Here is a 17,966-nt window from a genome sequence, read left to right on the forward strand (position 1 = left end):
CCAGGGCCCCATTCTACCTTTGCAACAGGGGTTGGATTGGGACCATAGTTTTCCTGTGGTGTTGGCTGAATTAGGGTGGTTATTGTCTAAACGTTCTGCCTTGCTAGGTATCTCCTTTCCTGCTATTTTGACTAAAGAAGTAGGCTTTCCACAGGGCTTTTTTTTTTTTTTTTTTTTTTGGCTGCATTTGTTGCTTTTTCTGGACCGTTCTCTAGCCTCCATATATGTAGGTATATTTGAGGCAAAAAGAAAACCCAGGGGTCCTGAGGTCCCTAGCCAGTTACTCTTCTTCTCTCTACCTCTCAGAATCTTTGTGTGTTTGTTTTATGCATAATACCCATGGTTTCAAGTTGTATTTAGTGAGAAGAATAGGGAGAAGTGCTTCTACTCCATCTTGTCTAGAACCAGAAGTCTGAAGCATTTTTTTTTTTTTTTGAGACAGTCTCACTTTGTTGCCCAGGCTAGAGTGAATGCCGTGGCGTCAGCCTAGCTCACAGCAACCTCAAACTCCTGGGCTCAAGCGATCCTCCTGCCTCAGCCTCCTGAGTAGCTGGGACTACAGGCATGCGCCACCATGCCCGGCTAATTTTTTCTATATATATTAGTTGGCCAATTAATTTATTTGTATTTATAGTAGAGACAGGGTCTCGCTCAGGCTGGTTTCGAACTCCTGACCTTGAGCAATCCACCTGCCTCGGCCTCCCAGAGTGCTAGGATTATAGGCGTGAGCCACCGCGCCGGGCCTGAAGCATTTTTTTCTTTCAGAATGTTGATGTTTCACTCTCTTATCCCCTTCGTAATTTCTGATGAAAAGTCAGTGATGTTTCAAATCTCTGTTTCTGTGCATGTGGTGTGTCACTTTTCTCTGGCTACTTTCAAGATTTTCTCCTTTGCATTAGTTCTCGACGGTTTTACTGTGATGTGCCTACGTGTGGATTTCTTTGTATTTATCCTGTTTGAGGTTAGTTAAACTTCTTTTTTTTTTTTTCTTTTTTTCTTTTTTTTTTTTTTGAGGACTATTCATTGCAAAGTTAAACTTCTTGATTCAGAAGTTCTTTCAGAAGATTTGGGAGACTTCTGGCCATTAATAAAATATTTTTTTCCGGATGCAGTTTCTGTATCTATTTTAAAATTTAAAACAGTAGTTTAAAATCATAAATTAGAAAACTCTACACCCAGATGGTTTCACTGGTGACTTCTATGAAACATTTAAGGAAAAACGATGTATAAACTTTCAGAAAACAGAGAAGGAAGAAATACTTCTCACTTGTTCCATGAGGTCAGCATAACCCTGATGCCAAAACTTGACAAAGACATCACAAGAAGACTACAGACCAATATCCCTCAAGAACAGAGATGCAAATATTGTGAACAAAGTCTTAGCAAATTTAATCCAACAATGTGCTACTCGCTGGATAATACATTAGGACCAACTGAGTTTTATCTCAGGATGGTACTATTGGTTTAACATTGAACATGTAATAGACTGTATTCACAAAATAAAAGAGAAAAACCAAAAAATAAGAGGTAAAAATCATATGATCATCTCAAAAACACAATTTTTTAAATAAAACTCAATGTTTATTCATGATATATATATGTGTGTGTGTGTATATATATATTTATCATCAACTAGAAATAGAAGGGATCTTTCTCAGACTGAAAAGGGCATGTTTGAAAACGTGCTGATATATACTTACAATGAAATAGTGAACATTTTCCTCCTAACATTAGGAAAATAGCAAGGATCACAGTCTCTCGATATTATTGTACTGAAAGTCCTAACAGGTGCAATAAGGAAAAGTAAAAGAAGTAGAAAGAGAGAAGGAAGGAAGGAAGGAGCGAGCAAACGCATGAAAACCATTAAGAAAGAAGCAAAACTGTCTATGTTGAAAATTCTAAGGAATCAATAAAGCAGCTATAACAGATGAAGGAAGCAAGTTTGAAAAATACAAGGTATTTATATGTATATAACTGATCATTGTATATCTCTACACTAGCAGCAATCAAATTTTTGAAATGCCATTTGTAAATATAGAATACTTAGTGATAAATGTTAACAAAAAGAAGACGTGGAAGAAGCCCTAAGGTGAATGGAAAGGAGCAGTATGTTCATGGATCAGGAGACTCAAGGTCGGTAACAGGTCAATTCTCCCGAACGGACCTATCGGTTCGTACCATCCCGATCATAATCCCAGCAGCCGCGTGAAAATTCGTAAGTTGTCAAACTGATTTTAATACTTATACAGAAATGCAAAGAACCTAAATTAGCCCCCCAAATCTTGCTGTTAAATTGAAGAACTTACACCATCTGATTTTAAGACTAAGGAGTCAAGGCAAGAAGACTAGATTAATGTAACTGACTAGAGAGCCCAGAGGGAGACCTGCACCTACACAGCACGTTGATTTTTGACCAAGGGGCCAAAACATTTTTATGAGGAAAAGACGTATTTGAACAAGTGGTGCTGGAACAATTGGATGTCAGTACTGAGAAACATGAACCTTGACTCTTACTTCCAATTATACAATACATTCAAGAAGGATCATAGATTTAAATGTAAAAGCTAAAACTGTAAAAGGTCCAGAAGAAAATAGAATACCTTCATGACCTGTGAGTAAGCCAAAATTTCTTAAATGGGACACTGAAAGCAACAGACATTAAATATATATATATATATATATATATATATATATATATATATATATATATATATATATATATCAGGCCAAGCATGGTAGCTCTTGCCTATAATCCTAGCTCTCTGGGAGGCTGAGGCAGGAGGAGCATTTGAGCTCAGGAGTTGGAGACCAGCCTGAGTAACATAGCAAGACCCTGTCTCTACTAAAAATAGAAAAAAATAGCTAGGCATGGTGGTGCACGCCAACTGTAGTCCCAGCTACTCGGGAGGCTGAGGCAGGAGGATCGCTTGAGCCCTGGAGTTTGAGGTTGCTGTGAGCTAGGCTGACGCCACGGCACTCTGGCTTGGGTGACAGTGAGATCCTGTCTCAGAAAAAAAAAAAAAGAAAGAAAAAGAGAAATCAATAAATTGCTTCATCAAATTTGAAGACTTCTGTTTACTGTTAAGAAAACGAAAAGGAAAACCACAAACTTGGAGAAAGTATTGCAAAACATGTATCTGATAAAAGACTAGTATCCATAATATATAGATAATCCTACAACTCAATAATAAAAGTCCATATATACTGAAAATATCTGAAAAAAAATACTTCATGAAAGAATGTATATGAATGTCCAATGAGCACATTTTAAAGTGCTCAACATCGTAAGGTACCTGGGAAATGCAAATTAAAATCCATGAGATACTACTACAGTCCCACTAGAATGATTAAAACTTAAAACGATTGATAGCACCAAATGCTGGCTAGGAAGTGGAACAACAGGAACTCCTGCAAATTGCTGGGAACACAGAACGTTGCAAGTACTTTGGAAAGAGTTTCGCTGGTTTCCTATAAAGTAAAACGTACACTCACCCTATGACCCAGTAATGCCACTTCCACGTATTTTCTCGAAAGAAATAAGTGCATAAATCTGCAAAAAGATTTGTACATGAATGTTTATAGCAGGCTTATTTCTGACACCTCCCAACTGGACACTACCCAAATGTCCATGGCCAGGAGAGGATAAACAGACTGCGGTGTACCTGTACTACAGAACAGTAGTCGTCAAAGAAATGGGAATGAACTATCAATACACCCAGCCACAGGGAGGAGTCACACAGACATTATTTTGAATGAGAAAAGTCAGACACAAAACCCCACAAACTGTGCGATTCCATTTATATGAAGTTCTGGAACAGGCAGAACTAATCCATGGTGGAAAAATAATGAGAAAATTGATTGTCTCTTGGGGTGCAGGATTGTCAGACAGCAAGGAACCTTTGGGGGTGATGAACAGGTCCTATATCTTGATAGGTATGTGTGTTATCCAGGTGTATGCCTTTATTAAAACTCATAAAACTATACACGAAATCCGTGCATTGGTGCGTATGGAAATTTTACCTTAAAAACCCGGACCCGTAGACAAACAGATTCAGAACAACGCTGCACGGGTCGGCAGGCATCGCAACAGAACCTCGGCGCCCCGTGCGTGAAGAACGCTCCTTGCGGCACGGTTAGGGCAGAGCTCTGGGCCGCCTGACGGCCCTTGCTTGTAGAATCCCAAGGCAGCGTTCTCCCGCGTTCCAGAGGCTCCGGCCCGCCACTGGCTGGTGTGCCTCCCGGTGTCGGCAGTGGTGACACCTGCTCTCCCTCGCAGCACAGCCTGCTCTGCCTCGGCCCACAGACCCGACGGTCACAGTCAGGGGACCAGTCTCCACCGTGCAAAGATAAACGCGATGCCTCTGTCGCCTCTCCCTGGGGACCTTCAGGCCCCCACAGGCGAGAAGCCTTTGGCCTGCACCCCTCAATCAGAACTGGCCTGGGAGATCGGGCTCCCGGTTCTAGTCTGAGCCAAGAACCTTGGGCTCCAAGGCCCTACAGAGGTTCAGGAGTCACTTCCCATTCACTGAGCCGCCCCTCTTGCAGGTTCTTGGGACACATGAGTGAGCGACACAGGAAAAACCTTGGTCCCCGTCCGCGGGAACGGACTCTGACTGTGGGAGGCAGAATGACGGCCTCCCAGGATGTCCACGTCCTCATCCCTGGAACCTGGGAGCGTGCGGCCGTCTGTGGCAGAGGGAACTCTGCCGGTGTGATTACGAGCCTGAGATGGGGACTGGCCCGGGTGGTCTGGGTGGGCCCACGGTAGCCACGAGGGTCCGTACCCGCGGGAGACGGGAGGGGCGGCGTGAGAGGCGGCCACGTGGCAATGAAAGTGGCGGCTGGAAAGATGCCTTTGGTGGGGGGAGCGTGGGCCCAGGGACACAGGCGGGCAAGGGAGTTAGTTCTCTCCCAGACCCTCCCGAAGGAACCCAGTCTTGCTGACACCTTGACGCTAGCCTGGTGAGCCGCGTTTGGGACTTGCGACTCCCAGGGTTCTAAGATGATACATTTGTGTTGTTTGAGCCACCAAGTTTGTGCTAATCTGTTACAGCAGCAATAGGAAACTGTGCGCTGACTTACAGAAGCAATGGACCTAACACATAAGCAGATGGCCCAGGGCGTGCTAGGAGGTAACGGCCGATGGCCGCGCGCTCTGCTTTGCCGCGGAGACGGGCAGCGCCGCGGGGACGTCTGTTCGCGCCTCCAGTAAACTGGACGGCCAGCGTTTGCCGGTCTTTGCGCTCCTGATCTGGAGGCAAGCCTTTTGTTTACAGATGGGACAGTCTCACCACAGCGGTAACATCCTGTCGTATAGTTCTAGGGGACTGCTGGCCTTGGGCGGAGTTCCATCGTAGGCAAGTGCGCCGGCCATCGTATTGCAAAACCCCCTCTCCCGAGACGTGGAGACTGAGGCACGAGGGCAACGGCTGCCTGCCTGCCCCGGGGCTGGCAGTTGGAGTCTGGTTTCCTCGCACATAGAAGCCACAGCCTCCCTCTCGCACGTTAAACACAGGCCCCGGGGCCGTGCGCACAACCTCCCCGTACGCGCCCGGACACCCCGGCGCGCAGTTCCCTCCCCTCCCTTGGAAACTCAGCAGCTCTCAACGTCCCCTGGAAACACCAAAGACGCTCTGGTGTTGCCGCACACCGGTTTTAACCCCCTGCTCTCTGAGAATCCAAGTGGGGGGCTGGATGTGTGGACACTAGCCTCTGTCACTTGCAAGCAAAACTGGAATCGGGTTTGCTGCATCCTGGTGACTGTGGCTCATGATACAGGCTCAGCTGCTATAACAAAATCCAACACAGCAGTGACCTAAACAACATGTTCAGTCCCAACGTACACAGCCTGGTGCCAGGGGCCCAGACTCCTCTAAGCTCGCTGCTCTGACATCTTCAACACACAGCTTCTGCCTCGTGATCTGAGATGGCTGCCGTGCTTCCTGCCACTGTGTCAGCATCCCAACCAGCAGGAAGTGGAGGTGAGGAAGAGGATCCCTCTCCCCGTAAAGGGCAGGGCATCATTTCCACTCGCAGGCCACTGGCTAGAGGCCAGTCATGTGGCCACAGTGAGCTGCAAGGGAGGCTGGGAAATGTGGTCTCTTGTTGGGTGCCAGGAGCCCAGCGGAAGTGTGTGTTACTAGAGAAGAGGAGAACAGAGATTTTCCCTGCTGTGACGGCTGCCTCAGCTGCAGGTGGAGGCTCTCAAGAATGTTCCAGAGAAACATGGAACTTCCTTGATGCTGGGGACACGGGTCTGGGAGGCAGGGGTGACCTGGCAAAGGCCTGGGAGTTTAGGGCATGGCTTTCTTCTCGCATGGGAAGGGCTGACGGTGACAGCGTCGCCCTGACATTCTGACCCATGCTGAGGGTGGGTGGCCGGGCCCCGCACGCCGTCCCGGGACAGGAGCGAGAGTCTCGAGCGGATGTTGGGGAGCCAGCGGGTGACGGGGCTCTGGGTCCTCTCGGGAACAACTGCTCAGACGAGGACGCACGACTTTGCAATCATCTGCTCCCCCCGCTGCTTAGGGGATCCCTGCCGGATGCGGGGTCCCTAATTCGGGGTTGCTCCGCCTGCCCACGCCCTCCCTCTGCGCTGGAACAAATGCGTGTGGAATCTGTCACACAGTCGTGTCGATTCACCTCGATCACAGAATTGCCGTCTTGTTTGGGCAGCACTGAGGCGAGCCCCGGGGGATCAGTCATGATCCCGCCAAACCACTCGTGGTGGTCCTGTTCCCCTTTTCCAGTGACCGGAACAGGGTGAGCATGTGACCCGAATCTGGTCAGTGAGATAGAAAGGGAAGACTGCCCTCCCACCCAACAGCGAGGGGCGTTCTAGATGCCCGCGTGTGAGGATGTGATGCCTGGAGCTGGGGCAGCCATCTTGGGGTGATGAGGTGATAACTTTCGGGTTAAAAAACAACCTAGGGAAGGCAGCGTGAAAGAGTAGAAGACACCCCTGGGTCCTTGGCTCTTGAGGCTGTCTTACCTCTGTAATTCTTCTTAAGTAAACTTTATGGTTCAAGCCACTCTGAGTGGGGTTTTTGTTACTGGTAGCAACGAAAGCTGTCAAACAGACGCCTCCTCAGCTGCTAGAACCTTCACTGTGCTTAGCCTGAGGACTGGAAGCCTCAGCCTGGCTCACAAGGCCTGTGTCCAGCCTCTCCCTTTGTTCACTATGTCCCCACGACACTGCCCTTCTTAAAACTTTTCTTCTGACTCACCAAGAAGCGCCTCACCACGTTGGGGCCTTTGCAGGTGCCACACCCTCTGCCTGGAACGCTCGCTCCCCGCACCGCCCGGCCACCTTCTACAGATCCTCTGGCCTCGGTTTGCACGGCCCTCCGTGAGGCCTCCTTCCCCGTCTGCGGCCCCACCTCACCTGGAGTTCCATGTTTACTCGTCACCTCGCTTAGTGTCTGTCTCCCTCCCGGGAATCAGAACCTGCCACGGCCGCTCCTGGGTCCGCGTTTTCCACTCGGCAGCCCCGGGCCTGGGACCGTGTGGAGCCCGCAGCGAGCGCATGGCCGTGGTGCTTGAAGGGATGAGACAGTTTGTGAATCATTCCTTCTCTGCCTGTCGGCCCTGTTCGACTCCAGGGACGCCACGGCCAGGAACACCCACCCGGCTCTCGGGAACCGTTCCCGGGCCGGTCCCCCACGTGCCTTGGGGGCACTTGGTTCACTTGCCTGGATGCAGCTCAGCTGGGTGGTTCTGGCTCCGGGTCTCAGGAGCGAGCAGGTGACGGCGGTTACCTGAAGGCTGGACTGCGGCGGAGGACCTGGGCACAGAGAAGGTGTCGCGCAGGCAGGTGATTCGTCTCATCCCACCAGCCCAGCCCCAGCGAGTCTTAGGGGGCTGGGAGGGTCAGTGACGGAGAAGTGGGGGGAAGAGGTGCCACGCCCAACCCCTAGGCACCGAGGAGAAAAGATCTAACGATAAAGGCTTTGCAGCGAATGCGTGCAATGAATGAATGAATGAATGAGAGACCTTGAGGCATTTCTCGTTTTTCGGAGACTTTCTGTCTCCTTGGTGTCTCAGGCCCCGGGATGTGTCCAGGGAGCAGAGTGGGCAGAGCTGCCACAGCCAAGCCCAGGGAGGGCTGAGGCCGGTGTGGTGATGACAGGAAAGTCCTCATTCTGGGGACGTGCTCAGGCCTCTGTCCCCGGCCGGGATTTTCCATGGACTGGGACATCTGCTGGTGGCAGTTGGTGGGGTGGCTCTCAGCTTCACACGTGGTCCCCAGTTGTCTTCTCTGGGGCCTTGGGGGCTCCCTGCCCCACATCCTGGGGTCCTCGCCCCCTCCCCAAGAGAGCCTAAATGTCATTTCGCACAACCGGGCTCCATGGAAACGGCCAGACGCAGTTAATTCCTGCTTCCCTTGCTTTAAGCAAACCCGGTTTATGGAAATCTCTGGGATCACAGTTAAGGAAAAAAATACTGTTTAGCCTCAGGGTCTGCCCCACACACTGAGCCGGACACAACCCGCCCCTTGCTGTCTTGCTGGTGCCTGAACTCGGCAAGGTCGTGGGCGGAGCGTGGCTGTGCCTGCACCGCAAGGTGACCCAGGAGGCCCTGGAAATGACAACACGCAGGAAGACAGGGGCCGCGGAAAAGCTCCAGTGCGGAGCCCAGACAGACAGAAGAGCTCGGACAAATTGCCTGACATCCTTGAGCCTCAGTTTCCTCATCTGGGAAGTGGGGCGGGAGGACAAGGCTCCCGACCACAGCCTGGCGGATCCTACCCAGGGCTGGGTTCACCGACGGCCGGAGACCTGCCCACGCCGCGGTGGGCTGAGCGCGCCTGCTGCCCGTCTGCGCGGCCCGCCTGCCTGCCTGCACGGAGGAACCGGGGCCGGACGCCTCGCAGCGCAGTGGGGGGCTCCGCGCCTTCCACACTTTCCACCCTGAGTGCCCCCCGCTCTGGTGATGGGGAGCCCAGAGACCAGACAGCTGACGAGAGGGGGAGGGAGAGGGATGGGATGAGACAGTGGACGGACCCGGCGGGGCCTGTAGATGCTGGAGGGGGGGCGGCCTGCTGGGGGTCTGTCCCAGGACTGAAGGGAGGCAGGTGGGCGGGGCCTTGGGACGGGCTGATGGGGGGGCCACCACGCGCTGGCTGTGTTACCCCTCCGTGCCTGGGTCTCCTCTGCGACATGGGCATGACAGGGTAGTAAGCCCCACCCAAAGGGCCGATGTGGGGATAACAGAGTGACGGGGGCTGGCGCTCGGGGCAGGGCCTGGCGCTGGCGCCGGGCTGCATGTTCACATTGGGTCAACGTCTCAGAGTAAGTGTGCCCCACGCAGAGTGCCCCCCAAATGCCTGCGGGCCCAGCTGCCTGTGCAGCCAGCCTGTGGCTGAGTCAGGGAGGTCTCCCCCTCCCTGTCTCGCCCCTCCCCTGCCCCGCTGCTGGCCCCTTGTCCCAGGGAAGGAGACCCTGAAGGGCACCTGCCTCCCACCTCCCCTGAGGTCCCAGTGTAGGGGTGGGGGTGCTTTCCGGCCACACCCGTGGTCCCCTATGACGGGGGAGATCTGGGGAGGCATGAAGGCTCTGGAGAGCCTTGAGCTTGGGAGGGAGGCTGTCATGACAGGGTCTCTTCCCCGTCTGGCCCCTGCCCTTCCCGGAGGACCACCAGCTGAGTGTCTGACCATGCGGGTCCCGGAGCCCCTTGCAGCCACCGGGTTAGCTCAGTCCCAGTGTGCTGCCGTTAGGGGTCTGAGGGTCACATGGGCATCACAGCCTCCTTGAGAGAGGTGGGGTGCAAGGAGCTCGGGGACCAGCTCAGCCCCCCGACAAGTGACAACTCTGGGTCTCAACCTCCTCACTGTTCTGCAGAGTAAGGGAAATCGCAGGCACTGAGTCTACGCAGGCCGGAGCTCAACGGATGTGTCTCCCACACAAGGGGTGGGGACGAAGGACAGCCGTCCAGGACAGTGCCAGGCCTGCCCCAGGTTCTGAGCCGCCGTTCCCAACAGCGACACGCGTGGGCTGCGCAGGCCCTACAGGCGGCACTGCCCCTGCTTCCCGGCTGCCCGAGGGGTGTGCCCCAGTGCTGGCTGGTTTGTGAAGGTGTGGGTGCCCCGACCCGGGGGGACCTCCCTGCGCTCACCCGGCACTCACCCCCCGCCGCCTGTGCCGGTCAGGGTCGGCTAAAGAAACAGAAGCAGAGCGGGGCCTGTATCACGAGATTTATCACGAGGAATTGGCTCAGGCAATCGTGGGAGCTGGCGAGACTAGTCTGAAATCCCAGGATCGGGTCGTCGGAAAGGGCGGGCTGGAGCTCTCGGCCTGGGGGGGCTGCTGTCCACGTGGGGGTGGGGGATTTTCTTCTCCGGCAGCGAAGCCTCAGCCTAGTTCTTAAGGCCTTTTACCTAATTCCCTAGTCAGGCCCACCCGGATTACCTGGGCCTCTCTTAAAGTCAGCTGATCACAGACCGGTTGCGGTGGGTCACGCCTGTAATCCCAGCACTTTGGGAGGCCGAGGCAGGAGGATGGCTTGAGCCAGGGGTTCAAGACCAGCCTAAGCAACACAGCAAGGCTCCACTACCCCCATCTCTACAAAAAATTAAAAAAATCAGCCAGGTGTGGTGGCACGTGCCTGTAGTCCCAGCTACTCGGGAGGCTGAGGCAGGAGGATCGCTTGAGCCCAGGAGTTTGAGGTTACAGTGAGCTATGATGATGCCACTGCACTCTAGCCTGGGTGACAGAGTGAGACATAGGCTCTAAAAAAAATAAATGAATAGAAAATATTAAATTTTTTTTAAAATTGAAAAATTCTATCACCCAGATAAGAAAAGCCAAAAAAATATAAATAAATAAAAAAGCAGTCAACCAATCAAGGCCTTGAATCATGTGGACAAAACACCTTCGCAGCTAAATCCGGAGATCAGTGTCTGACTGCAGACCCAGGCACTGTGGCCTCCCCAGGTGGACGCAGGAAACTGTCCTGCTCTCTCTCTGATTTCTGTCTAGCTCCTGCTAGCCGGACACTGGTCTCAGCCACTGTCCCTGCTGGGGGTAGGGTGAGGTCGCCAGCCGAACTCCTGGGCCCTGCTGGACTCCCTGGGCATTCTTCCCACTCGAGCTCCCAGCCCTCCTGGGATGAATTTCCACCTGGACCCCAGCCCTGAGCCCCCGCCATTCCTCCATCACGAATCCCTTCTTGCAAAATCTCCCTTCCCCGGCCTGAGCCAGCCCTGTGTGAGCCCGGCTTGGGCTGCAACCGCCTGCCCCCGCCGCTCTCGGGGAGCTGCCAGTCTCCTGGGGGAGCTGCAGAGCCCAGAATACAGGTTCCAGGTTTGCCGAGAACCTCTGTTTTCCTGGATTCCTGGCTGTGCTCTGGGCTGAATTCCCTGGTTGGGCCACAGCTCTGGGCTGCAGGAAACCAGCCCTGTGGTTGTTTTGTTCCGATTGCACAACCCTGGAGCAGGAGGCCAGAGTGGACATCTGCTGTTTTGGCCAGCCCAGCACCCATGCCCCCCCTTTCTGGCAAGAGCCCCCCAGTTGCCTCATGGGGAACTCCCCCCCATGTGTGCAGCCCGGGGAGTCGGCTGTCAGTCCAGATGCCCCGTCCTTCCTTGCCAAAGGATGGGCCTTGTCTTAGTCCATTTTCTGTTACTTAGAATACCTGAAACTGGGTAATTTATAAATAAAAGGAAATTATTTCTAGCAGTTATGGAAGCTGAGAAGTCCAAGGTCAAGGGGACACATCTGGTCAGGGCCTTCTTGCTGGTGGGGACTGTGCAGTGTCCCAGGGCGGGCAGGGCGTCACATGGCCGGGGGCTGAGCGTGCTCACGTGCTAGCTCAGGTCTCTCTTCCTCTTCTGATAAAGCCACCGGTTTCCCTCCCATGACAACCCATGAATCCATTAATCCAGTAGTGAACTCAGCTGTTCACGAGGGTGGAGCTCTCGGGATGCAAACACCTCTCGAAGGCCCCGCCTCCCAGTACTGCCACAGTGGGGATTCAGCTGCCAACACATGAAATTTAGGGGACACATCCAAACCGTTGCAGGCCTTGGCCTGCTTGGCCACCAGCCCTCCTTCACTGAGGAGAGGAGCTCGTTCTCCATCCTGGAGGCCAGTCCCTGGGGCGGGACTCTGGTCTCCACCTGGCCCACCCGGCGCTGCTGCTTCCCTTCCGTTCTCTGAGCCCCTCAGCCTGGCGCCGAAGCTCTTTCCTGCTCAAGGGGAACGAAGCCCGTCTCTGTTGCTGACAACCACAGAAACCCGACGGATTAGACCCTGAACTATACTGGCTCTGCTCGGACTTGCTGCATGGCCCTGGGCAAGATGACCCTTCTCTGAGCCTCAGTTTCTCCATCTGCACACGTGAGCGCACCTCCGCGCTGGCGCCTCACAACCGCAGGGCTGCTTTGGCCATCGCGGCAGGCGTGGACCAGAATGTCCACTGCTCAGGACCAGGGGGCCTGCTCTGCCCTGGTCCCAGAGGCCTAGGGGGCGTGTTTGGTGGAGGAGAGGGGTAGCAGCTGGGGAGTCCTTAGCTCTGCCACCTGCCGCGTGCACGGGGTCATCAGGTGCGCTCGGTTCCAGCTGCTGCTGCTGCAGTGGGAGAGTGGCCCGGCTCTGCCTAAGCCATTGTGCTTCGAGCTTGCGCGACTCTGACAAAGGCTTTGGATGCTCTCCTTAGACCGAGAACATCTCTCTCTCTCCTCCTCACAAGCGCTTCAGCGTACAGCTTCCGGAGGAGGGCCGGGGACAGCCTTCGGATGCCTGTCCTGACCCTAAGGGGGCCAGCCTGTGGGCTTGCAGAGCAGGTCCCCAGCTCCGCCACACGAACGCCGTGGCCGGGCCCTGCGCCAGGCGCCTTCTTAGCATCAGCCCGTTCCTGCTCGTCCACCCACGGGAGACAGCATTCGTGGCAGGGATTGCCGTTTCACCACACCCCGGGTCGCGGTTCCCTCCTGGGCACGCGGCCGGACTGCGTTTCCCAGCATCCCTTGCAGTCAGGAGTGGCCACCCGGCTGAGCTCTGGCCGGCAGAACGTGGGTGGAGTGATGAGCCCCCACCCCTTTTGGCCTGGTCCAAAACATGCTTCCCTGCCATCCCCACGCGCTCTTTCCCCTTCCCCGTGATTAGGAGAGGAGGGCAGGGCCACAGGGAGAAGGAGCCAGGGCCCCTGAGGGCAGGACCCCTGCCGCTCCCCCCCCACAGTAGACTGCAACATGAGCAAGGAATAACTTTTCTTTGGGGGCTGCTTTTACATCTGTTATGACTAATATAACATTTTTATCATCCCCATCCAGGGAGGTTCTCCTCAATTTAAAGAGAATTCATCTTAGGGCTCCTTTAAAATAGCAAGCCCTCGCCGCCTTCAGCCTGGGCCCAGCCCAAGCCCAGCGCCCGCCTGGACCTCAAGGGGCTTCTCCAGGTCTGTGATTTATGGCGACTCTGGGCTTCACCCCTGCCCTCGGGCCCTACCCTGGCTGTCCTCGGTTCCTCCTGCCCGTGGCCTTCTTCTTCCAGCCCGTGGCCTCCGTGTGCTTTGGCTATTGTCTGGGGTCGAAAGACCAGGGTTGGGTTGGCCGCATCTATTTTTTTTCCATCTCCCTGACAAATAGCTCCCTGCGGGCAGGCCCTGGGGCTGGCTCTGGCGGATTCTCTCCTGCCCAGCGGAGGAGGAGCACACAGGGCCACGTCTGCACGCTGGAGCGTGGGAGGCCCTGAGAAGGTCGTTCCTAGAATCCCATTTCCTGGGGCGCTTGCATTCCGGAGAGATAAGCTGCTTCTGCTCACTGCTCATTTCCTAAGTGAGCTAGCCGGCAGCTGCAGGAGGGTGGAGGCCAGGCGGTAGAGCCCAGGGTCCCTGCCCACCCCGATGGCTGCAAGACTGAGAGACAGGGCAGCGCCCCCATGCCACCCCACTGTGGGAAACTCTTCCCATCCCCATTCCTCAGAGGAACGACCACCCCTCACCTGCTTAATAATTAAATGGGTCTCCAAACTACCAGTTACCAAACCCTTTAGCCCTTGGTAATCTTCCAAATAATAATAATAACACCACCAACTCTGCTTGCTATGTATCAGGCCCCATGCTGAGCCATTTACATCCTAGATTTTACTCATCTCTCATGCCAACCCCTGGGGACGGTCACTCGCCCCATTATATACAGATGAGGCAGTTGAGGTTCAGAGTGCCTCTTGCCCACCAGCCCCCAGGACCAGCAGTGGCAGAGGGCCAGCCAGGCTCCTAACGCCCAGGCCTGGTTTTCCCACCCGCCAGCAGTGGGAGTGAACCCTGCAGGGTGACAGGTCCCTCCCAAGGGGGGCCCCAGGCTCCCAAGGGGACTGGCTCGGACTGGCATGTGGTGGCCTTCCTCTGCTTTGCTCCACCCTGGGCCCCCTGCGGGCAGCTGCCAGCCTGTCTGACCCCGCCCTTGAGACTGTCCCCTCTCCCTCTCTGGTTCCCACCTCTGTTTTGTTTCTCCCCAGCACACCCGGGAGCTGTGCCTCTCCGAGGTTGTGTGCTCACTTTGCAAAACAGCAGAAATTTATAGCCCAAGTAATTGATCACGGTGCTTCTGCCTCCTCCATCTCTCTCGGTCTCCTAATTCCCTTCTCCCCGCTCTTCCTTCTCTTTTTTCTCAGCGCGCCATCTGTGGTGTCAGAGAGAAGGAAGCCAAGGGGGGGGGGTGTTTCTAGTCCCAATTCTGCCAATTACGAGTCACATGAACCTCAGTTTCCCCATCCACTAAACGGAGAAGCTAATAATACCTGCGCACAAGTGACAGGGCGCCGTGGGGGGAGCACCCATGCAGGGTGACTGTGCTCCCCAGAGCAGCCCTGTGGGGCGGGAGGTGGGACAGGGGCCTCCTTCCAGGTGGGGACACCATGGCCCGCAGAGCTCGAGCCATCTGCTCAGGGTCACAGAGCGTGTAGGCAGCAATCTTGGGGCTTGAACCCAGCTCAGCTGTGCGTCAAAGCCCAAACTGTGAGGCCACCCTGCCTCCCCACTCCAGGGCCAAGCAGAAAAGAGGTGACCCTCGCCAGGCCTCCCCACCTTCCACTTCGTCCTGGGGCTAACTGTGGGGGAGGGGGAGAGGCCAGGGCCATGCTTTGCAAACTGTTGAGTGCTGTGAGGGTGAAGGAGGCTTCACAGTCGTCTCCATCTCTCTTCAGCACCAGCTCCTCAGCTGTCTGGGAGACTCTCTGGGACCTAAGAGCTTCCCTCGCTCTCAGACTCCTCCTCTCCTTCCAGAGAAGCTGCATGCACAGGGGCCTCCTGCCAGCCAGGCCCCTACACCTGCCAGCCTGCATAGAACCTTCCAGAACGACCCACAAAAGGACTTCACTCGCCCTTGCAAAGCAGATGAGGCACCACGCCTGGGAGAGGGGGTCCAGGTTCCCCGCACCCCCTTAGCCTTGTAGGCCTGGGCTGGAAACTGCCCTCCTGACCCCCTGCAGCGCTGCCCCCTTCTGTTCAGTTGTGGGGGTGGGGGACACGTGCTTCCCAGGGGCAACTTGTCTTTTGCTCCCTTCAGTCTGGCTTTGTCTCTGTCTCTCGCTTCTGGCCTCTGGCCCGCAGGTACGGACTTGCTTCCCTCCCGCGCTGGTCCCCAAGGCCAAGCACGACCATGGGTGCTCCCGTCCAAGGGCGCCTCTGCACGCAGTGCCCAGCCTCCTCCCTGCCCCCTCCTGGGGGGCTGCACCAGGCAGGGCGGTGGGCACGTCCGTCCCCTCTCATCCCCTCTCAGGCGGGTGGGGACCGCAGGCCGCAGCCCCTCGGGCTGCCTGCTCCCGCCTGGCTGGCGGAGATGAGAGCCGCTGCAGGGCTGGGAGCGAGGCGGCAGCACACAGAACAAACAGAATTTTTTTTTTGCAACTAGAGGGGGAAGCACAGAGCTAAAAATAAAACGAAAAGATCAGTATCTGTCAGTCTGACAGCTGATTGGCTGCTCGGAGATGCATATAATTACCAGCAACTGGCTCTGGGTAGGCAAAGCCGGGAGAAACTGCTGAGACGAGGTTAGGATTTAACCTTTAAATTCTGGAGCCACCGGAAACCGAGGGGAGGACGCCGGGCGTCCGTGCTAATGAGGCTGGGGGTGGGCGGCGGGCGGTGGGCCAGGAGGCTCGGCAGGCCCCCAGGCTCCCCGGGGAAGGCCCTGGGAGCCCTCGCCAGGGCTGCCTCCGCCATCCTCCGCCATCGGACTGGGAGTGCCTCTGATTGGCAGCCAGGACCCTGGTCCTTCTCCCCGCCCAGCTGGGGGTGTTGTCTGGGGAAGTTAGGGTCTCACCTGGGAGGCAGGGAGGGAGGGGGCTGCCTGGGGCCCTAGGCCCCTCCCGGGCTGGCGCACCCCATCCCCACCCACATTCCTGTGCCTTTCCCGCCTTCCGCCACCCATCCCCTCGCTCCACTCCTTCCTTCACCCCGAGTCACCCCTGTTTCTGGCTCTGTTTCCTGCCCCACCTGGGAAGGGCACCTAGACATAGAAAAAGCTGCAGGAGTGGAGGGGTGCTGTGCTCTCACTGAGCCTCAGTTCCACCGGTCACGTGGGAGATGATAGCAGGGCCCTCCTGGCTGCTGGGCAGGTGCCCTGGGTGATGTGGGCCCAGTTTTGCATCTGGAGTCTGTCACCTGGGCCAGGGTCGGGACATCCAGGTTCTAGTCCAGTTGGGAATTGCCATTTTCTCTCTTAGCTCTGGTGTCCCCATGTGAATCGGGAGGAAGAGTTCCTGCCCTCGGACCTCCCTGGGTGGCAGTGGGGACCCAATGAGATGGGGTATGTGACCATGGTCAGTAATTGGCACCTGCCTGGAGAGGTGGGATGAAAACTTGCCATCTTTGAACCTACCACTTTCTTCCAGGCCTTTGCCCAGGCTGTGGCCTCTGCCTGGAACTCCTTTCCTTCCCACTCCAGCCCTTCTCGCCTGTGCCTCTTCCTCCAGGAAGCCCTCCCTGGTGTCCCAGTGGGCCCTCTTCTATGGCCTCTGGGGTTCTCACCGCACGCTCAGGCCCCGATTGTCTACTTTGCACACAAGACTGTGAGCCTCATGAGGGCAGGAAACACACAGCTGTTCACAGTTGTGTCGCCCAGCAAGGGCCTGGCCCAGAGCTCCTCAGGGAATGAGACGCCTACATCCTCTGCTCTGCTCTGCTCTGCTCTGTGACCCTGGGAGCCAGGTGGAGGCAGGAGCCGCCCTGGCCACACCGCCCAGGCTCGGGGAGAGCAGCAGCCGCAGCTGATGGGGCAGCGTCTTTCCCCAGCATGTCATCGGGGAGCACGCTCCCAGGGGCCCCAAGGGCTGCAGAACTCCGGCTCTGCCCTCTGATCACCGATGCCCAGGGCAGCTGCCCCTGTGGGGCGGGAGTAAGCCTGGTTCTAGGTCGTGTTGCCTCCTGCTAAGAAAGTTCCCAGGTTTACCTGCCCAGCAGTGGCCCTTTCCCTGCGTGGTCTGGAATGATGGGTAGAGCTGCCACGGAGCGGTAGGCCCTAGAAAACCCACACGGCCCAGCGCTCCTGCTGGGGTAGGGTGCGGAGGGCAGGGGTGCGGAGGCAGGAGGAGATGGTGGTGGTTCCCACGTGGAGTAAAGTAGCCTGGCTGCGTGCCTGCCGCCCTCGCACGCTTTACTGGGACTGGTTCCTGGAATCCCCACTACAGCCCCTTGAAGGTGGTGCAGTTGTTGTCCGTGATTTGCAGATGAGGAAACTGAGGCACACAGTAGTTAAGCAATGTGCCCAGGGCCCCTAGCCAGGGAGGACAGGCTGGCTCCAACCCAGTCCTCTGGCTCCCAGGACAGGCCCAGCAGCTCCTGCCTCTCTGATAAGGATACCAGGGAGGGAGGTGGGGGGGGGGGAGAGATTTCTGAAGCAACTGCCGTGAGACCTTCGGGGCAGAGAGTCTTGAGAGCATGTTTGTGTATGGTGTGCAAAGGAATTCCCCTTTGGTGTCTCTTTGCGAGATTTCAGGAAGATTTAAACTGCGTTCTCATCCCATGTT

General features: G+C 55.6%; 1 protein-coding gene across 1 annotated transcript; it reads left to right on the forward strand.

Moving 5' to 3' along the window:
- Positions 1–15,961: 15,961 nt before the first annotated feature.
- LINC02913 (long intergenic non-protein coding RNA 2913) lies at positions 15,962–17,717 on the forward strand. Its single transcript, XM_076008437.1, is given in 7 exon segments — positions 15,962–16,792; positions 16,794–16,929; positions 16,931–17,056; positions 17,059–17,151; positions 17,153–17,318; positions 17,321–17,451; positions 17,667–17,717. Coding segments are annotated over 7 exon segments (753 nt in total). The 5' UTR covers positions 15,962–16,742.
- Positions 17,718–17,966: the final 249 nt, after the last annotated feature.

This window comes from Microcebus murinus, chromosome 12 (assembly GCF_040939455.1).
Source record: "Microcebus murinus isolate Inina chromosome 12, M.murinus_Inina_mat1.0, whole genome shotgun sequence".
NCBI classification, from domain to species: Eukaryota; Metazoa; Chordata; class Mammalia; order Primates; family Cheirogaleidae; genus Microcebus; species Microcebus murinus.